The sequence below is a fragment of the Macrotis lagotis genome, chromosome X (assembly GCF_037893015.1).
Source record: "Macrotis lagotis isolate mMagLag1 chromosome X, bilby.v1.9.chrom.fasta, whole genome shotgun sequence".
Classification (NCBI taxonomy): domain Eukaryota; kingdom Metazoa; phylum Chordata; class Mammalia; order Peramelemorphia; family Peramelidae; genus Macrotis; species Macrotis lagotis.
The window spans coordinates 688,997,517-689,019,424 of record NC_133666.1 but is presented as its reverse complement, the minus strand read 5'-3'; the positions used below and the strand labels follow the sequence as shown (position 1 = coordinate 689,019,424).

The following is a 21,908-nucleotide window of genomic DNA, read 5'->3' as shown; positions in this document are numbered from 1 at the left end:
TTCGCTAGCGCACCTTGCTACCCAGGTGCCTCAAAAATGCTAGTTTTCCTCTCTGTGTTTGAGGTTTTGTCAGGTACCCAGAGAGGGTGGCTCCCCTGTGTTCATATATACATTTTGCACATAGATGTATATCCATCTGTCTGCATGGTACACATAAGGTCCATGCCTGCCAAGATCAGGACCAGGCCCTCCCCGAGGTGTTCTTCATCTGGGCCAGGAGGGAAACTGCAGGTCAATGAAATTCCTGAGGGCAGTCAGGGCCAGCTTCCCAGGCTGCAGTCCAGGAACCATCCCGGGAGGGAATGGAAGGAAGGAGAAGGAGAGCCCAGACTCAGCAGAATGCTTAGGTCGGCCCCGTGGCTCTTCCCATGCTTTGGAAATGGCGGCTTCAAGGATCCCGTGTGTGAGACAAAACTGGCTGGTTGTAGCCAAGCCAGAGTGCCTCCCTCACCAGTAAGGTTTGTGTTTCCATCTGGTGTAAATTCTTAAAATCAAGCTTTTCAGACCTGATTGCCTGTGGAGAGCACATTGGATAGCCTGCATCCCGGCCTTGGGCACAGAACCATCGGGCTTAGCAAGCTTACCACATTGCTGCTAGTCAGAGAGCTCTGCAAGGAGGGTGTGTGTGTGTGTGTGTGTGTGTGTGTGTGTGTGTGTGTGTGTGTGTGTGTGTGGTGTTGGTGTGTATGTGGTGTGTGTGACTGCATGGTATATGTGTATATGTGTGTCTGTCTCTGCATATGTTGCTTCATTATATCTCCCATGGTGCTGGTCGGGGCCTCTTACATGATCAATATGTCTCGGCTACATTCTGATCTCCAGAACCTCTCTCTCTCAAGTAATTCCCATACTTTCTAGGACACAAAGATACCTCTACCCTCAGTGGGCTTACAGTCTTTAGAGACAAACAGTGTCTATGTAATTAACTCCATTCCTGCTGATCAGACGAGGAATGAGAAAAGTAGATCATCAAGAAAGGTTTTCTTTTTTTTTTTCTTTATTTAAGGCAATGGGGTTAAGTGGCTTGCCCAAGTCCACACAGCTAGGTAATTAGTAAGTGTCTGAGACTGGATTTGAACTCAAGTACTCCTGACTCCAGGGCCTGTGCTCTATCCCCTGCACCACCTAGCTGCCCCAGGAAAGATTTTCTAAGGGGACAGCACCTTGAAAGAGGCTAAGATTGTCCCTCCCTCCCAGACTATCCTTTTTTTTTTGTTCATTTGGTTTTATTTTCTTTGAATGTACTCCCCATATTCCTCAACCGGCACTTGTCTCCCTGTCAGAATGGAAGCTTCTTTCAAGGAGGGACTTGGTGCATTGTGTTTGTGGTTCCCAGCACTTGGGACCAGTAGGCTGGTCCCAGAAAATAAAACGTTAGCTGATTGACCCATCAAGAGTGAGGAGAGAAAGTTTCCATGCATGTGGAGCAGCCAGCAAAGGCCCCGAGGTGAGAGACGAGTGATGTCTTCAGGGAAGAGCCGGTATTCCCTTATAGCTCTAACACCCAAGACATCTCATGGGCAGTAAGTCTACAAAGTTGAACTTTGCCCAGGGTCTGGAGCCAGTGCCCCTCACATGCTCACCCAGACTGGAGGCAGCACTTTCAGTCCCATTTATCAAGTATCCTTGGGATACTTCCAGATGGGGATTGAGGAGTAGGGACCCAGGATGTAGACAGCAGTTCCATAGCCTGGGTCAGCAAAGAACTGAGATTCCTCTGGAGAAAAATCAATGGTACACTTAGGGAAGTATATACAAAATGTAGAAGAGCAAATGCAAAGAACCACCCACACCATGGGGAGACCAGGAAACCTAGGCAGGAGATGACAGCTGAACTGGGTTTGGAAGGAAGCCAGAGAGGAGGAAGGGACACTTTCCAGGGGTGTTCTCCCTCTGAGACCACTCCTCCAACTTATAGGTTGGGTCCTCTGGAGGCATAGCAGTGACCTCAGATTCCTTTATGGACTCACACTACTAAAACTATTTAACTCATAGGTCCCCACTTGTACACTTCCTTTAAACATTAGCCAGTAGACTTGATTAATTCAAAACAAAGACATTTACCAAGATGGCAAAGTACCAACAATAGGTCCAAACTTTCCCTCCTGGTGTCTCTCTTCCACAAAGATGAGCAGTTTCTGGGGGAAGAGTGTGTCCACACAGAGAGCACCCCTTGGAGGAACCCGTTTATGGACAGCCAGCTCTGCAGGCTCCTGTCCTTTTCCTTCTCTTGGTGGTCTCAGGTGGTCTGCCTAGTGGAGAGTTGGCTGGACAGATGGTTCAAATCCCCAGTCTCTTTCTCTGTGGAGTTCAGCAACCAGTGGCCAGGGCTGGTTTTCTCCACTTGCAGAGCTCACCCTCTTTAGAATCATATCCTACTTCAACTCACTGGACTCTCTCCAAATGAAATAATATTAGTTTAGCAACTGTCATATAGGAAGCCCTTAATTAGTACTGCTTCCCTTCCTACTGGATACAGCAACTCTTCCCAGGAAAATAGCTCTGTCACAAGAAAGGAAGGCCATGGGGAACATGCCCCCCAGCCCCTTTGCACCCAGAGGTAAGAATCAATTCCCTTTCAGGGTCAGGGCTCATCTTCCATAGCTAGTTCCCTTCTCTGCCACTGAAGGTTACAGTCCTCTGGACAACAGAGGCAGATTCCTGTTGCAAGTTTCTTGATTTTTAAAGAACGGCAGGGTGTCGTGACCATCCCTTTGCCATCCAGTGCCCAGGCAACTTCTAATTCCATCTGTTTTATCAAGGACTTCCCATTTCATAAAGAGCAACAGCATATAAACTCATCTGGACACTGTGTTGTTTCTGTTCTCTGCCCCTTTTCTTCTGGGATTTCACTCACCAGGCTGTCTTGGTCAGCTCCCTCACCCCACATTTCCTGGGCATGGGAATTGCTATTCAAAGGCAAGGAGGCAAGAAAAATCCCATTGTATAGGGAACAAGCTTGGAGTATCCAAGGAAGAGTCAAATAAAATCAGCAGATGAAGATGGGTCAGACCCGGATTGTAAAGGGCATTAGAGGCGGAGCATGGTTTTTCTGTTATCCTCCAGGCCACCGGGAGCAGGAGACTGACCTGGTCAGACCTGTGCCAGAAAATATCATTGCTGCAGACAAATTAGAATCAGCAAGCACTTATTAAATGCTTACTGTGTTCCCATGGCTCTTCCGGCCTCTTTGCCCAGCCCTGATTTCTTCCTGTCATCGCTCCCCTAGGCCTTAACCCCGGGTTCTTTCTCTGCCCTAGACAGGCTGCCTGGATTCAGCCGCAGTGGCTCCTCTGGGGGGGACTGCAGTGGGGGCCCCTTCAACCTCACTAATTACAACCATCAAGTTAGGGAGGCACTCAACCAGAAAAAAGACAAATTAATATTCACAATGAGTGAATTGGAAGGGTGACTAATTCCCTCATTTCCATTTAAAAGATAAGAAACTGATCAGCATAGAAGTTCTAAACCCTTTGTCTTTTGACAGATTACTGTATATCCAGCCTTGATATTAATTGGATAATTAACTTTGATGATTCCCTTGAAGGGCTTCACAATGTGAAAGTGCCCCAGATCTTGGGTTGCATTGAAGAAAGCGGGTCATTGCCGCATAGAGAGTATTCCCAGGTGCCATCCTTTGGGATTGACTCTAGGTAAAACCTTCCCTCAGACAGTCTTTGACTCTTCAGCTAATAGTATTCGAGAACAGAAGCTGCGTACCAGGGAGGTTGCAATTTCATTTTTCGCCTGCCTCCTCGGCCCCTGCACCGTGTCTGAATAAAGATATTAATTGGAAGCAAAACCATCTGTCGAGCCATGTCTATGCAGATAAGGAATTGCGGGCTGATGCCAGGCCTGGCAGAGCTAGGCATCCGTGGGGGTGGATTAGGACATTATCAAAAGCCCTGACAGGTAGGAAGCTAGGAACCCAGACAGGTATTAGAAACCTTCAGGTTAGGGATTTTCTGCCTTTTTGGGGTCTTTCTTCTGAAGTATCCAATTCTGAACCCTGCCCTTATTAGGACCTGATAACTGCTTGTTGAATTGGCCTCCACTCACCTCCTCCTATGATCTTAGGAATTAAATGGAAGGAGTTTGGGGATATGATTCACATTTGATTAAAGCAAATAGCTCCTGCTTTGCAGGAGAGAGGACTATGTGATTTTAGGAATCCAGAAACAAGTTATTGAACCAGCTCCCCAAGATCTGCCCTTGCTAAATGAGCTGATAATTTTGCTTACCTTTTATTTGTCTTCTCTCCTCTACCTTAGTCTGTTTGAATCTTTATGCAGGTGGTTGACAACCTTGTCATCTTCATATATTCTGCCAGATTTGTTAGAGAAGCTCATTGCTCCTTTGTTACCTATTATAAGGCAGAAGTTCGATGATTTTCCTGAAATTCCTGGACCCTGTTATTCTCATTTCCTGTCTAAAAGGTGAATTAGATCCCTTCCTGCCTCAGACAGAGGTATGGACCCTTGATGATAGCCATGGTCAGTTCCTTTCCTATAGGACTGCGTGTATGTTAGCATCCCTGGGAGGTGGACATAGAGTCACTGGGTCAGAAGGGATCTCAGAGACCAAACTGTCTAACCCATACCCCTCTAGAGCACCCCCGAAAAGGAAGAGCCTCTGAGAGCAACCCATTCTCCTTTAGGGTGCTTCTCATGGAAGGGAGTGTGTGCTTAATACAATGTGATAGGGAAGGAAAGAGGCCTAGAAGGGTCAGTGACTTGTGTGTGTGTGTGTGTGTGTGTGTGTGTGTGTGTGTGTGTAAAGAGAGAGAGAGATCTCTACACACGTGTGTGTTTACATGTGTGTGAATATATATGTATTTCATATTATTTTTGCCTCACATGTATGCTATTGGTTTGGTAAGGTCATGCATGTTCAGAGTGAGTAGTAGAGATAGGATTTGACCTCAGAGCCCTTGGTTCCAAATCCAGTGTTGCGTCTGTATTCCTACAATGTGTCTTGCCCCGTTTCATGCAGGGAACATATGACAGAACAGGCCATCCATTGTGAAATGGAGCTGGGAAAGAAAGGAACTGTCCAACAGACACAGTCTGACAGGTGGAATCAGGTTTCTTCTATCTTTATACCCTGGTTATGGCAACTCACTCCCTTCTTTGTCTCCTATGAATCCATCCTTCAGCCTTTAAATTCCAATTGCAAACTAAAGCCTAGCACCTAAACAATGCTCGGATTTTTTTCCCTTGGTTCTCCAGTTTTCCTCTCTGCTTGCTGGGAACCTGAGCCCAGACTGAGCACATTTGGCTTCTCCCAACAGTGACTGATGAAGGAGCTCAGATGTGCCGAACCACCACATTTTTCATTATGGTCTGGGCTCCCCACCAATTTCTATCACAATGGTCCTGGCCAGACCCATTAGGGATGGCAGCCCCTAGTACCTAACCATCCATCACCAGAGTCCCCCATCTTTACTCTTTCATTTTCATATTTGTAATTATTACTTCCCCTTCTCAGCAACACAATTAATCTTGCCGGCTGCCTTAGGATTTACTGCTGAGATTCCTGCACAGGCTCAGGAAATCTGTGAATAGTTCTGTTGTCAGACTGGGCTAATGAGCCCCCGGTTACCCTAGAATTTGTAACTCAACGGGGGAAAGAAGACAAGAGCTTTTGGAAGACAAGGTCCTCCTGTTCACGAGCTTCTGAGGGTGAAGGTCTCTTTTCTGTGTCACTGTTCACCGGCACAGACCTCTGAAATGGGAATCAGGAAGAGGCCAAGAGAAAGTGACCCTGGCCTCTTGGGGACACAGTGGGAGGCTTTCCTGGAGAAGCAGTTGAACAAATTAGGGCCTCACTATCTCTCGCTCTTTCCTCCCAGTTTGATTCGAAGGTCTAATGGAGGGTTTGTCAAAGGGTAGAGGGATAACAAGAATTCCCCAGCCCTTTTTTCAGTATCTTCCTCAATATTGAAAAGGAAAGGAAGGGAAATTGGACTTGTAGACTGAAGAGCCACAGCCCCCTAAATGTAAACAAGGACAGGCTAAATCGTGATTGATGTCTAAGGACACGGCAGGCTGCAGATGGGCTCTTGGAGGAAACGGAGAACCTGGGAGATCTGGCTAAAAAGGCATTTGATTAATGATCAGGGACCACGGACCTTGGTGGGGCTGGATTTTTCTAAAGGTGATATCAGGCCAGATTAACTCATTCATTCTGTCAATCAACAAACGTTTATGAAGTCCTAGAGATGTTCAGAGCCCTGCTTGTCACTGAACTGAAGGACAAAAAAAAGATGGAATCAGACACAGTTCCTTCTGTCTTGAAGCATCGTCTAGTAAGGAGATAAGACATACACAAGACAGACCCTCTACAAGATAATGGATTAGAACACATCAGGGAAATATAAAGTACTCTGCAAAGTAGGGGGCCATGAGGGGGGATGAATGGGGGGGAGGGCAGCGCACCCCTCCAGGGATCTTTCCTGGGAGACATTTGAGCTGAGAGGTAAAGAATGAGAATCATTTCCATTTCAATAAGTGGAGATGGGCCAGGGGCTGGGAATTCCATGGCAGGAAAGTATGGAATGAGTACCGGACCACAGGCAGATCTGCAGTTAACATGGGATGAGGCGGAAATCCGAGGGCAATGGCCGGCACTGGAGGCCTCTGATTGGTCAATGGGTCTGGATTTGGCAAGTCAATCTCCCACCCTAGGGTTCCAGAGCTACAACTTGTCCCCAAAGCGGACTGGGCTTCGTGAGGCCAGCATCCTTCTCTTCCTGTGCTGGGAAGCCTTGGAAGTGGGATAATTCTAACAAAGAACTGTGCCATTAGCTTATTCTCTGCTCTGACAAGGTTGGAGATTCCAGGTGAAAAAGCAGCTCAGCAGGGATGCCCTGCAAGGACAAAGAAGCCTTGCTTCCAAACTTGCTCACTTCCCCATTCTCATTAACCTCACTTCCCGGCTCCCCTTAGGTCCTTGCCCTTATCACCACACCACCAATACACTCACCAAAGTGAAATGATAAATTCATTGACCATTAGCGGCACCATTAGCAACACCCCTTTAATCAGCTGGGCCTGACTCACTATGTAGAGGTCTAACAGGCGTCTAAACCTCCCAAATTGGGTTCACATAGTCTGTGTCTCCCTACCCAGGGGCAGGCCCCTGCTTCACTTCTGAATCTACTTGATGAGCCTCTGTGATGGGCCACCACATTACACAGAGTGCTGGGTCTGGAGTTAGCAAGACCCAAGTTCAATTCCAGCCTCAGATAATCAATGGGTGACTCTTAGAAAATCATTTAATGTTTAACTGAATTTCCTCAAATGTAAAATAGGGACAAAATAGGAGCACCCACCTCCCAGGCCTCACACATAGGAAAATCTCAATGTTGTGTTGTCCAGTCCTTTCAACCGTGTCCTACTTTTCATGGCCCCATTTGAGGTTTTCTTGGCCAAAGATTCTGGAGTGATTTGACCATTCTTTTTTTTGGCTCACTTAATAGCTCACCTAACAGGTCACTTAGCCATGTAAAGTGACTTGTCCAGGGTCACCCAGCTGGTAAGTGTCTGGAGTCAGATTTGAATTCAGGAAGATGAGTCTTCTCAGCTTCGGGTCAGGGATCTATGCACCATGTACACCATACTGTCCAAAAACGCTATAGAGCTATTAGTAGCCACCTGATTGTTTAAGAAGCATGGTCCCGTTTGTATATTCGCATGATCTTTTGCCCCTACTCTATATTATTTCTTTTCTAGTTAATATAGAATAGCTTCTAAAAACTGTTTCAAGAAACATGGATTTGTTTCCTTTTCAAATGCATCTGCTCTTCTGCTCCCTCTGTGATGTGAGCATGAAGCCACCAGGGACACATCCAGCGATGTGAGTAGGCATTTGTAATCTTGTGGGACCCCAGTGCATTGGTCAGCCTTTCTGCAGTGGCCACCTCAGCATTTTGGCATGGTCTCACAGTGCCCAGAGAGTTGGCATCCCTGCCCTTGCCTGCCACGGGGGTCCGTAGAATGGTGTGATACACTCTCTTCACCTCTTCTCAGCATGGGGGTGCCATGCCCCTGGCCCACATTCCTGGCTGGAGAATCCTTTGCCCCAGCCACTGTTTGAGGAGGACCCCTGACTCATCTCCCTCTCCATATGGTTTCTCTACCTGCTTCTCCTCCTACTTCTACTGCCCCTTGTATTCAGGCTCCCCATTAAACTGTAAGCCAGATATTGCAGGGACTACTCGTTATCTTGCTGGTGGGCACCAAAGGCCCAAAGCTGGATGGTCCTACTCCATAGATCACTGACAGCAGTCCTTTAGAATCTGACAGCAATGCCATCATCTCTTTGAGGGCTTCCAGCTGGATCTCTGTCATCCCAGCCCAGATGCCTCCAGCCCAGCAGCTTTGTGTCCCTGGGCCCCTTCCATCCTTGCTCTCTGGTCAGTGCCCACACCTTATAACCGCCTCAATCTTGACACCCTCTGCTCGTGGCACAGCCTTGTGTGCAGTGAACACAAGACAAATGTTTTAAAAGTGGTGACATACCTTTTGTAACCATGGCAGCTCTTCCTGGCGATATCGGGTGGCCTTTGAGTAAGCAAGTAGGTGCATTTCCATTAGGAAAATAGCACCAGGTAGAATGTTAACTTCTTCAGACCTGGAACCCTTTTGTTTTTGTTTTTATGTAACCCCAACCCATATCATAGACCCCTAGAAATAATTAGTTGTTTGTTGAGTCAAGACTAGGTTGCACCGGCAAGAGCCTACGGCCAGGATCCTAGGAGTTTGGACCGCTCCCTTTTCAGTCTGAGGGGATCACCACCCCCCTCCAGACCTGCCCTTCTGGGTCTCTTACCCCTATGGGCAGGTCTCCCTCTGCTGGCCTTTGTTCCACTGCTGATTCACCTTGGGTTGTCACCTGCTAAGACCCAGTCATTTTCCCACACAAACTGCTCTCTGGTCACCTCGTCTCATCTTGTATCTGTGAAGTTGATTGTTTGAAGACAACCATCAAACTTTATATTTATCCCTATTAACTTTTATTCTTTTAGATTCAGCTCACCATTTAGTTCTGCCAAGGACCCTGACATCCAATTGTATTAATATGCGGGTGACCCCCCAGCCCAAATCCCTGCTAAAGATTTGATGGCAGGCCATCAATCCTTTCTTGGTAAAAATACCAGAGGCCTTGGAGATCCCTGCAGAGGAGTGCAGTAGTGAGCTCCATCCACAGTGTCACACACACACACACACACACACACACACACACCCCATTGACGTGCGGATTTGGCTTTCCTGCCCAGCCATCTCCTATTAGGGGGCCTTTAATGGCTCTGAGCATCTGGGGGGGGGCAGGTAGTAAAATGGATCACCTCTGGATTCCCTTTCAGCTCTGAATCCAATGTGTTTGTATGTGTGTGTGTGTATGTGTGTCTACACACACACACATACACACACACACACACAGAGTTTTTCCCCCTTTCGATTATCTCAGTTTAGAGTTCTGGCCTAGAAGTAAGGTGTAGTCATAGCAGACTAACAAATAACAATAATAGCAATAGTTTCTTTAGCATTTTGTGATCATCAAAGGCTAATCAATTCTCACTCTAATCACACGCATTATATAATGCAACTTAGTCTTCGTCCCATTTTGTGGATGAGGAAACTTGAGTTTCCCAGAGCTGAGAGGACTTGCCCGGGGTCACTCAGCCAGTAAATGGCAGTTGCAGGACAACCACAAGGTCCAGGGCTCTCTTCATTTTCCTCGTCTCCTCCTTGGCAGTCATGGGACCTGAAAAGCAGAACCTCAGTTTACAGAATTTGTTGCATTGAAAAGAACCCTGGTATCTGGGTTAAATTAATTGAGTTTCTGGTTTTGTTGTTGCATCTCCCCTGCCTCATGTGGGATTCCCAGCTCCTTTTAGCATCTCCTACCCCATCCCAGCTGAGGAGAACAGCTGGCAGCATCATATCTGGGTGACCTTTCCTGCATTCCGCTTGGAGAATGTGGCCTTGACCAGACAGAAAACTGCCCCCAGAATCTTCTCTGAATCCTCCTCTCTGCAGTCCCTGATGAGGGCCCTGGGGTCACTCTCTAAAGGGAAGGGGGCTATGCAGGTGATATTGTTCGGTGGCTGGCCACACTCAGGATCCCTGTCAGGTTGCTTTAACAAAGAGGGAAGCTGCCAAGAGCTGGTGGTGTTCTGTTCAGAGCCCTTCTGGCTGCCAACAGCCAAGGCGGTAGACACATAGGTGGCAGGTGGGCATCTCTACTCAGTGCCAGACCCATCTAGTCTTCTCTTGGTCATACACAGAAATCTTTGTTTTAGGAGACCTCCCAGGGTTCTTTGTTGCCTTTTGGAAGCTTAAGACACGGAGGGCAGAAAAGGAACTAGAGGAGAAGGAGGGAGAGGAGGAGGAGGAGGAAGAGGAGGAGGAGGAGAAGGAGGGAGAGGAGGAGGACCTGACTCAGGGAACTGGCTAGAGTTCAGATCATTTTGCTCTAAGCAGCAGGCAGTTCCTTTCACAAATCAACGAGCCCTGAGTGGCCGTCATTACAGCAATAGCCTTCTATTAACAAGCCCAGATTTTTAATGTGATGAGATAGAAGGCAATTTCATTTTCTTTCTCCCCATCTCCCTCCTCTCCCCTCTTGCTGCCTGGCTCTGCCTCCTTCCCTTTCTCTCTGGGCCCTCCTGCCATCTTCCTCCCTCCTCTTCTCCCTCGCCCTGCTCGGGCACCTCATTCTCTCCTCCCTTCTCATATTTGTAAAGCCCTGTCACATCTGCTCCTTGATTTGCATTCCCTAGCCCTAGGAGGATGGCTGCTATTGTCATCCCCATTGTACAGACGTGGAGAGTGAAGTGCCGCATGGCTGAGGGGTTTCCTTTAGAGTTCTTACATAAATGCTACAAGTCTCTCCTTTGTCTGAAAGCACAGATTCAGAACTGTAAGTTTAAAAAGGTTCCCATGAATATGAACTTTGAAAAGGGAAGGAGCTCCAGGGAACCTTCAGTTTTTCTTCTTGAGCCATTCTCTCTTATTTGAAGACATGAACCCATTTTTGTCCTTGGTGACTTGAGGGGTGGCCAGAGCTGGGACTGGCCACCTCTCAAGAAGAGACGCCAGAATCGATCCAAAGTGAAAGTCTCTGGCTATTTGTTCTTTCTGGTAGTGTTTACTGGGAAGTGCAGCCACTTGGAGACCTGGAGCCCCATCTGGCCTTAGAGAAAAGAGGACGACTGCAGACAATGAAGGACTGGGCCCACGGAAGGTGGGAGAGTAATGATAGGCTGGCAAGGTGCCTAATAGCCGTGTCTCCACTGATTCTCACCATGGCCCCGGGAGGCAGCTGCTCTCAGGTCCCTGTCACACAGATGTTGCCCCCAGCTTCACAAGGCTCCATGCCCTCTCACTTCTCTGCGAGTCAGGAAGATCTAGGGATGGCTGGAGCTGAGGAGGCCAAGGCTGGAAGATAAGAAGAGTCCCTGAGGCAGATGTGAATGTGGTCAAAGATGATGGTGGGAGATGGGATGGGGAAGAAGCCTGAAAGAAAGTGGATGACTGTGACAGGAGGGGCAGGGGCTGGGACTAGGAACCTCAACAAGAGGACCACAATGCTGACTTGGAAGGGGAGACAAAGTATATGGCGGCCCATTGGCCCCCTCCTGGAAGGACCTTCTTTTTTTTTTTTTCTTTTTTAGGGTTTTGCAAGGCAAATGGGGTTAAGTGGCTTGCCCAAGGCCACACAGCTAGGTCATTATTAAGTGTCTGAGGCCGCATTTGAACTCAGGTCCTCCAGACTCCAGGGCCAGTGCTTAATCCACTGCACCACGTAGCCGCCCCCTGGAAAGACCTTCTTTAGACAAGTTGCCGGGGATCGGTGGTCCTCCAGGATAAACAGGGTCTCAGTGACTTGAAGCTATGGATTGCATGATTGTAAAATCAGGAAACGACCTAAAGCAGGGAGAGGCTGCAGACACGTTGAATGAAAGACTGGGTAATAAAATGGGCCCAAAAGGTGGGGACAGCCAAACAAATCAAATGAAGGGAAATCCTAATGAGCATAAATGGAAAGTCCTGCCTCTGGGTTAGGAGAATTGGCAGCACAGGGACCAAGTGGGAGCAGTGTGTTTGTGTCAGGTGGGAAGTGACCTCCCTGGGAGGCAGCAGGGGGACCCCAGCCCTGGGCCGCACCCCCTCCCACTGACCTTGGGCTAGCTCAAGCATAGCGTAGGCTCTGGGCATCACCTTGTCACAGCTCTCGTGACCCAAACCCCCGAGATCATTCAGCGCGGTCAGCCGCAACCTGCTGCCACTGGTACTCATTGGGTTGGTTTGGGATGTGTGTTGGGCCCAGCCACTTGCTAGCCTAGGGTCTTCCTGGGGCAGGGCAGGACTATGTCTCTTCCTCCTGGTGCTCCCCACCAGCCTGGCCTCTCCCCCTGAGTCTTTGAGGTACTAGATACAGGACTGGCTGTTTTACTGAGTTGAATTCAGAGCCCGTCAAAGAACAGCCCACCCCTTCTACCACTGTCCTGGAGTGAGCCTGGTGCCCAGGTTGTTGCCCCCCAAGGAGGTGGGCACTGAAGCTTGGAGTCCAGTCTTTCCTAGTCCGTCTTATTCTAAGCAGTAAAAGAAATGAAACACCCTGGGCTCTCCAGCTTATCTTTGGGTCCTGGTTGTTGGTTTTCTGCACGGTGGGCATCCTGAGGGCTTAGCTGCCCCTTAGCCTGATCCCTGTGGTCATCAACACAGAGAGGATTTGGCTGCAAAAAGAGATGATTTCCTGCTGGCCCCTGGACCATCTTATCGTCAAGCTGATCAGAGAAGCTAATTCTAACTCCCAGAGTGGGAGAGAGCAGGGCAAGGATGATCCCCATTGTGCAGATAAAGCAACCGAGGCTCTCCCGGGGAAGTGACCCGCTGGGGGGGGGGGGTGATGGAATAACAGTGAGGACCGTGCTCATGTGGGACTTCATAGGATCCCTGGCAGGCAGGTACAATAGAGTCGCATCATGGCCTGCTAATGAGGGGGGCAGCAGACCCAGGGGCCCTACAGGCATCCCCATCTCAGGGCCCCCAGCCCAGGTCCTCTCCTCTCCTTGACTTGCCTTTTTACCTTCTTTTGCAGGGATAATACACCAGATGAAAGGTGACTATGACACAGCCCTAAAACTCCACAAAACCCACTTGTCCATCGCCCAGGAGCTCAATGACTATGCCGCGCAGGGCCGGGCATACGGGAACATGGGCAATGCCTACAATGCCCTGGGCCTTTATGACCAGGCTGTCAAGTACCACCGGCAGGAGCTGCAGATCTCCATGGAGGTGAATGACCGTGCCTCACAGGCCTCCACCCATGGGAACCTGGCGGTGGCCTACCAGGCCCTGGGCGCCCACGACCGTGCTCTTCAACACTACCAGAACCACCTGAACATCGCCAGGGAGCTGCGGGACATCCAGAGCGAGGCCCGTGCCCTCAGCAACTTGGGCAATTTCCATTGCTCTCGCGGAGAGTACGCGCAGGCGGCCCCTTACTACTCGCAGTACCTGCGGCTCTCCCCCGAGCTGCAGGACATGGAAGGGGAGGGCAAGGTCTGCCACAACCTGGGCTATGCCCACTACTGCCTCGGGAACTACGAGGAGGCCGTCAAGTACTACGAGCAGGACCTGGCCTTGGCCAAGGACCTTCACGATAAGCTGAGCCAAGCCAAGGCCTACTGCAACCTGGGCCTGGCCTTCAAGGCCTTGCTGAACCTGGCCAAGGCTGAGGAGTGCCAGAAGTATCTGCTGTCCCTGGCCCAGGCTCTCAACAACCCCCAGGCAAAATTCAGAGCCCTTGGCAACCTGGGGGACATTTTTGTCTGTAAAAAAGACATCAATGGCGCCATCAAATTCTATGAGCAGCAGCTGAGCTTGGCCCACCACGTCAAAGACCGGCGCCTGGAGGCCAGCGCCTACGCCGCCCTGGGCACTGCCTACCGGCTGGTCCAGAAGTACGACAAGGCCTTGGGCTACCACACCCAGGAGCTGGAGGTCTACCAGGAGCTGAGCGACCTGCCTGGCGAGGGCCGCGCCCATGGCCACCTGGCCGCCGTCTACATGTCCCTGGGCAAGTACACCATGGCCTTCAAGTGCTACGAGGAGCAGCTGGAGCTGGCCCAGAAGCTGAAGGACCCCAGCGTCGAGGCCCAGGTCTACGGCAACATGGGCATCACCAAGATGAACATGAACGTCATGGAGGAGGCCATCGGCTACTTTGAACAGCAGCTGGCCATGCTGCAGCAGCTCAGTGGCAATGAAGCCGTGCTGGACCGGGGCCGTGCCTACGGCAACCTGGGCGACTGCTACGAGGCCCTGGGGGACTTCGAGGAGGCCATCAAGCATTATGAGCAGTACCTGTCGGTGGCTCAGAGCCTGAATCGCATGCAGGACCAGGCCAAGGCCTACCGGGGCCTGGGAAATGGGCACAGGTAAGGGGGGATGCCACCCTGCCCCCACAAAGGCTGAGAACAGGATGGCCATCGTCACAGAGTCCCAATAGGATGGCTGTTCCAGGAGAGGTCTTCCTCATAGAGGCCCAGAGGGGGGAGCAACCCCCTCCCAAAGTTAAACAGCTAGTTAAGGACCCTGGGGGCTTCTGGTGCTTTGTAGCTCAGAGGGGCTCCCACTGCCCCGAGATGATCAGAGAAACACGCTCTCTGCTCTGATTTGGAGGGTCTGTGACCACCCCTGCAGATGACAAGCCCCCTGCTCCCCAGAATCACTCCTTGGACTCCTCCCCACCAGCCTCTTAGCGAATGAGGAAGGAAAAAGAAACCTTTAGGCCAATAGTCCTATAGCCAGGAAGCAGCAGAGCCCACTAGGAGCCCCCAGACAGCCATCTGCAGGGACCAGGCTGGACTGGTGGGGGTCCCTTCCAGGCCACATGGGCATCCTCATTTAATGGTTAAGAAAGTGTCCGGTCACCCACAAGCTCAGCTTGTCAGGACCTTGTCCAGATCCTGGTTGGGTTGGATGACCTTCATCTTCCTTTCCCACTCTGTATCAGAACCAGGCCTCTCATACCCCAATATTTATGGTTAAAAGGAGCCTAGATTTCCAGAAACTGGGCAGGAGTAGACTCAGCCATCACCTGAGTGCTCTTGGGAAGGTCAGTTGGGGGTCTTTGGGAGGGGTCTCCAGGTCCTCTCAGAGGGCCGCTAATGGCCCGGCCCAAGGTCCACCCCAGTTCACCCATGATCTCCCCTCCGTCCCCCTCCAGGGCCATGGGCAGTCTGCAGCAAGCCCTCGTGTGCTTTGAGAAGAGGCTGGTGGTGGCCCACGAGCTGGGGGAGGCCGCCAACAAGGCGCAGGCCTATGGTGAGTTGGGGAGCCTGCACAGCCAGCTGGGAAACTACGAACAGGCCATCTCCTGCCTGGAGCGCCAGCTGAACCTGGCCCGCGAGATGCAAGACCGGGCCTTGGAGAGCGACGCCGCCTGTGGCCTGGGCGGCGTTTACCAGCAGATGGGCGAGTATGACACAGCCCTGCAGTACCACCAGCTGGACCTGCAGATAGCCGAGGAGACCAACAACCCCACGGGCCAGGGTCGAGCCTATGGCAACCTGGGCCTCACTTATGAGTCTCTGGGCACTTTTGAGAGGGCGGTGGTCTACCAGGAACAACACCTCAGCATCGCAGCCCAGATGAACGACTTGGTGGCCAAGACCGTGTCCTACAGCAGCCTGGGCCGGACGCACCATGCCTTGCAGAACTACTCGCAGGCCGTGATGTACCTGCAGGAAGGTGGGTGAATGAGGCCTGCGGGGTCTGCCTGGGGGTCTCCAAAGGGCGCTGCTCGCCAGCTCTAAACACATGGGGTGGGCTGGGTCATGAATCTTCAGAGCCTGGACTCCCAGCCCCTCCTATCACAGGCTGGGTCCTGCAGTGTGCCCATGGGGAAACTGAGGTCCAGAGGAGGAGGCTCAGAGTTAGAAGGACCTCAAGGCCTCACTTAACAGATGTAGAAACTGAGCCCCAAAAGGGGGAGGTCTTAAAGGGGCAGGGGGTGCTATACCCAGCTCTGGAGAACCAATTGCTACATTTTCTTTTAGGTTTTTGTAAGGCAAATGGGGTTAAGTGGCTTGCCCAAGGCCACACAGCTAGGTCATTATGAAGTGTCTGAGGTCAGATTTGAACCCAGGTCCTCCTGACTCCAGGGCCGGTGCTCTATCCACTGCACCACAATGCCAGTTGTTATACAGCCAACAATGCTACACACCTGGGCTTGTTTTGTGGAGCGATGGAGGGAATGTTAATAATGCAAATCAAACCTAAAAGTGCATCCTGCAGAACTTTCTTTTCTCAGGGAGCCAGCTGTTAAATTTCCCCAGCTCAATTCTGGTGCCAGAGCGAGGCCTCACCTCCAGTCTCCTGGGCCCAGGGCCTCGGTTCTTTCTGTTAAGCCAGGGTTGGGTCACTGATGGTGAGCCTTATGTTTGTGGGGGTCCTGAGGCATGAGGAGGAGCATTGGCCTGTGGGCAGTGGAAGAAGAGGAGGGTCTTCATTGAATTGTGGACCCTCTGGGGCTGAGCGGTCACGGGCTTTGGAGGGGAACTGTGGGGTTCATTGAGACCTGCAGCTTCCTCTCTGCAGGGGGTTCCCAGAAAGTAAGTGAACCCCTTAAGCATCTCCCAGGTGGGGATGAGTTGGGGGGCAGGTGGAGGAAGCTGCCCAGGGTCATGCAGCCTATTCAGGGCTTGGTCAGCCCAAGGCCAAGTCTCTGCCTGTCGCTCCAGGCTCCCACCCTCATTACACCTCACACAAGTGAATATTCGACTGTGTTAAGAGAGCCCTGGGATCCAGAAGGAAGGGCAGGGGGCACAGGGCACCGGCTAGGGGTCCTCCCCACATCCCTGTACACTGGCACTATTATTATTCCCATTTGACAGTTAAGACAACAAGGCAAACATGTAGTGGGCCGGGGGAGGCATGGAGGCCACGGGGGTCCCTTCCCTTGCTACGGGCTGGACAGCCTGGCCCACCACCAACTTCTCCAGGGCTCCCCAGGTCCTGGAGTCTCCATTTTCTAGGACAAAGGGCAGGTGGCTTGCTCTAGGTTGACAGAGCCGGGCCAGGTCTTCCCACCAGGCCCTGCTGCTTCTCCGACAGGGCAGACCCCCAAGAGCCCTGCTCTTCTGCCAGCCCAGGCCTTCCATCCAGAGGAGCCCACTGTGACATTTCAGCTGTGCTCCTTTGGGGTCCCACGTGGGGTCCGCTGCCAACTTGCCAAGGCCTTCTCACAGAACTCGGTGTTCATGGGAATTACTCACGTACATTTTTATCATTCTCATTTTCTCACTATCATCTTTCAGAGCTTTCAAACACAATCTGTAGCATTTCCACGCTATTTGCCACATGAATGTGCCCAGTCTCCTTATGTGGAGCAAATGCTTCCCTCTGGTAGCAGAGCCTGGTCTGGGCCCTGGGGAGCGGGCAGGAGCCAAGCTGGGGGAAGCCCACCTAAAGAACCCTGGCCTCCAGGGCTCCTTGGGGTTGAGGGAGAGGGCTGAGAGGGGCCTTGCACAGCCAGGTCCTCACACCAGGTTCTCTGACCCCTCCACGCACAATGTCAGAGCTGGGAAGGATATCAGCATTCTGAATGGACTTGTCCAAGGTCCTGGAGTCAGCCCTGGTGAGGAGCGGACATGCCCCCTAGGCCAACCAAGGGCCTGAACCCACCCGCTGCCACAGTGAGGCTCCCATCGTGGACATCTGACCTCCTCCTCCCTCCTCATTCAGCTCCAGGGCCTCCCCAGCACAACTGCACACCCCTCCCTCTGGCCCTGATGGGTTTTCACAAACGGGGCCCTCCTTACCAGTACTGGGTCCAGACACACACATGGCCCTCCAGCTCCCGCCTCCCGAACTTCACCCCAGCTGTCCCCTGAGCCTGGGTGCTCGCCTGGCCTACCTGTGCCTTTCAGACTGACCTCAAGTGCCAGAAGGAACCTTCTCTTGGTTCTCTGGCCTATCCTTCTATACCTGCGGCCTTGCTCACAAGGATGGAAGGCCCTGGAAGGCAGGGGCCAATGGTGACTGCCTGCCTCACAGGCTGCATCGGAGGACCTGAAAAGGCGCTGCTTGTCAGAGAGCCGTTGGTCTAGCGTCTACGCTGATCCCACCACCTGATGTTTGCCCTTGGTTCTCAAAGACGACCACAACGTCAGGGAGGTGATGCCGCCACAAGCACATGAACTGCATTTGAGTGAGGGAGTGCTGGGCTAAGTCCCCAGCCTCACTTTTTCCTCCTTCCAGAGTCAGTGGCCAGAAAGGAATCAGGACGACTGGAGAGGGCCCCGGGTGTGAGGCAGCCTGGGTGAACTGACTTGTCCAAGGTCACATGGCTAATAAGTGGCAAGTGTCTGAGGTTGGATTTGAACTCAGGTCCTCAGTGTTCTCCCAAGAGCTCCCCACCTGAGGCTGTGGATATGTCGTCATTCCCATTTTGCAGAAGAGAAAAAATGAGTCTCGGCAGGCTCTCAGTGACTTGTCTAAGGCCACTGACCTATTAAGTGGGTGAACCAGGAGCCCCCCATTGGCCCCCCATACCTGAAGCTGCAGGACTGACCCCCTCTGAGCTGGAGGAGGGGATTTGGAGGCAGAGCCTGGCCTGAACCGGAGGAGGTGCCTGCCCTCTGCCCAGGAACACGATGGAGGGCCTGTCTGGAGAAGGTGGTTTCACGCCGGCTTGATTTTAATTCTGCTTTTTTCCATCCTCCTGCCTTATTACCAGGAGATAAGGTCGGTTACTAGATCTCACTCTCCTAAGTGCTTTGGAAAGATCATCTCGTTTGATCCTCCCAGCAACCCTCTGAGGGAGGTGGCTGGGTCAGCCCTGTTTTTGAGTTGAGGAAACTGAGGCAGAGTTCTAAGGGACTTGCCCCGGTCGCCCTGAGGCTGTGGTTCCTGGCTCCCTGGCGGCCTCTGCCCTGCTTGGAGGAAACAAGTGTGTTTATATGTTTATTTACACACACATAGACATACTCATATATACAGAGATATTTATTTTTTCTTTCCTTGCATGTCAGCTTTATAAGGAAATTTTCCTCCTCTGTCAAGAGAAATCTTTAAGTGAGAGGAGAGCCCTCCCAGCTCTAATTCGTGGGACCCAGGCTCTTCCCTTGGAGTCAACTCAATTAAACATTTATTAAGAAGCCATTCTATTAAGCCATGGGCTGGGGGCCATCTAAAGCAATGCAGACCAAACCCCTATCCTTCAGGCCTTTCTGTTCTATTGGAGGGAAGAACAAGCACCCAAATAATTGTGATGGAAAGGTGAGACCAGAGAAGAGGAGAAACCACCCCCACCATGGAGCTCTCAGAGGCCCGGAGCCAAGGAAAGCTCCATTTGGGGTCAGAAAAGACTTCAAGAAAGGAAGAGCTCCAGCAGCCAGAGATAGGGGTGCCTGTCCTGAAAGCCCGGAGAATGGGGTCACCAAAATCCAGAATCAAGAATGGACTGTCGAAGGGTAGGAAGGACGAGCCAGACCTGGAGAGCTTTGAAGGCCAGGACTGGAGAATCATTGAGTGGACAGAGGGAGACCCCGGGCCTTGTGAGGGCAGCAGGGTCATTGAAGCAGCTGTGGGTCCCACAACTGTAGAGGGTGTGGGCTGTCACTCCAGCAAGAGGAGGGGGACATCTGGGAGGAAGGTCCCGGGCTTGGAACTGGCAAAGATCCAAGATAAGATCCTGCTTCTGACAAGCCACTGAACCTCTCTGGAACCTCAATGTCCTCATTGGTAAAAATAGAATAACACAGGTGGGGCCTCCAGCAGCCCCTTGGCTGGGTTTGTAAGAAGAAGGCCCTGAAATCTGAAAGTTAACATTATTAATAGTGGTATCAGTATTAGTACTATAGTGTAGTATTAGCATTAATATTAATATTATAATATAGACAAGAAAAGGGGGGAAGGCTGAACCAAGGTGAATGAGTGGAAGTGGTGAGGAGGGGCCAGGTGTGGAGAAGACACACAGGAGGAGCTGAAGAGCGGTCCTAGGTGTGGGGTGGGAGGGGAGAGGCGAGGAGACCCTCCTTTCAGTTTCTGAGTCTAGCAGGAAAGGGACATCATCACAGAAGTGGAGAAGTTAGGACAGGAGTAAGTATGGGGGATAGGAGAGGATTTAAAAATGGCCCATGGGGGCAGCTAGGTGGCATAGTGGATAGAGCACCAGCCCTGGAGTCAGGAGGACCTTAATAATGACCTAGCTGTGTGGCCTTGGGCAAGCCACTTAACCCCATTTGTCTTGCAAAAACCTAAAAAAAAAAAAAAAAAAAAAAAGGTAGAAATGTTCCATGGAAAGTCTAGACTGTAAGACCCTCCCAGCTGACATCCCCTGTTCTAAGACCCCCTCCCAGCCCTGATCTCCCCTGTTCTAAGACACCCCGCCCAGTCCTGACAGTCTCTTGTAGGTCTAGGCTCTTTTATCACCAAGCCGGGCCTGTCCTGGTCTCTTCTGTCTTGGGACAGGCAGGTTCAGTCTGCACCCAGAAGCTTCCTTCTGGAGATGGAAAGGTAAGGAGTGTTCTTCCCAGCTGCTCTGGTCGGTGGGGGTGCCCCTCACCACAGGTGAGGGCCAGAGGCTATGGGCAGAAGCCTCACCTGAGCGCCGTCTTCAGGAACCCACTGGCTTTGCAGGCTCAGAGGACACATCAGAGACTTCAGTCCATAGGCTGCTCTGGGAGCGTCCCCCCACTCACCCAGAGCTGGGCAGTCTGGGACCAAGCAGCGTTACTGCTCCCCTGCCCCAATCCATCATAAAGTCCTTCAACACTGCTTAGATGGGGTACAGGAAGCTGCCTTCCACCGGCTTCTCTCAGCTTCCACACTAGGACAACCTGATGTCAGGAAAAGAGGGTGGCGGCCCGGGGGCCAAGGCTTTCCGATCAGGGGCAAGGGGCAGCCAGGTCAGAGTCCACTGGTGATGTCAAGCCTGTGCCTGCCCCGCAAGCTCCGCCGATCTGGCCAGCCTCGAAGCCAGGTCTTAGGACATGCTGCACAGCAGTGCCAGGGTCTCCAGGGCAGTGGGCACCGTCTCAGACTGAGCCTCTCCTCTCCTGTCAGAGCAGAAAGAGCACATTTCTTCCTGAAGAACTCTGATCTTCTATTCCTTCCATCTGTCTCCTCTCTGCTTCAGGTTTGAGGCTAGCTGAGCAGTTGGGGCGGAGAGAGGACGAAGCCAAAATCCGCCATGGTCTTGGTCTCTCCCTTTGGGCCAGCGGAAACCTGGAGGAGTCTCAGCACCAGGTGAGCAGGTGGAGGGGCTGCAGACAAGAGACCAGAGAGGACCCCTTCCTCAGAAGGGGTCTGTATGTCTGGGTCGGCATGTATCTGTGTGTGTGTGTTGTGTGTGTTGTGTGTGTGTGTGTGTGTGTGTTCTGTGTCTTTGGGTGTGTCTGTGTGATGTGTCTCTGTATGTATGATCTGTGTCTATGTGTCTGTGTCAATGTGTGTCTCTATGTTTCTATGTCTCCATGTGGCTCTGTGTGAGTCCATGTTTCTGTGTGTGTGTGTGTGTGTGTGTGTGTGTGTGTATGGACCCAGAGTCTGGGCACCCCTTCTCCCAGTGCCTCCAGATCAGGTCTGTGTATAGAATTCTGCCCCTCCATGGGGGTGCAGATGTGTTTACGTGGCCTGGGGTGTCCAGCTGCTTCACAAAGGGGTTTTAGCCTCTATTTTCAAATGCCTTGCATGCATCAGAGGCATCAGAAGCCCAAACCTGCTCCCGAACATCTGCTTGCTTGGAGACCCACACAGACCTCTCAGCCAACAGACACTAGGCTCACAAGCATGGCTTTGGAACACTTTGGACTATTACTAGGAGCCACACCTGTGCTAGGGTGGAAGAGATATTAGGTTTGGGGTTAGAGGATCTGTTGGAAATCA

At 51.5% G+C, this 21,908-nt stretch overlaps 1 protein-coding gene across 2 annotated transcripts in view; it reads left to right on the top strand.

The window, feature by feature from the left end:
* Nucleotides 1-21,908, top strand: part of TTC28 (tetratricopeptide repeat domain 28) — a 430,887-nt gene that overhangs the window by 317,035 nt on the left and 91,944 nt on the right. For both annotated transcript variants that reach the window (XM_074206223.1, XM_074206222.1), the window contains exons 6-8: nt 13,111-14,452; nt 15,244-15,767; nt 21,160-21,269. In XM_074206223.1, coding sequence (XP_074062324.1) covers nt 13,111-14,452; nt 15,244-15,767; nt 21,160-21,269 — 1,976 coding nt within the window. The remainder of the gene's footprint in view (nt 1-13,110; nt 14,453-15,243; nt 15,768-21,159; nt 21,270-21,908) is intronic.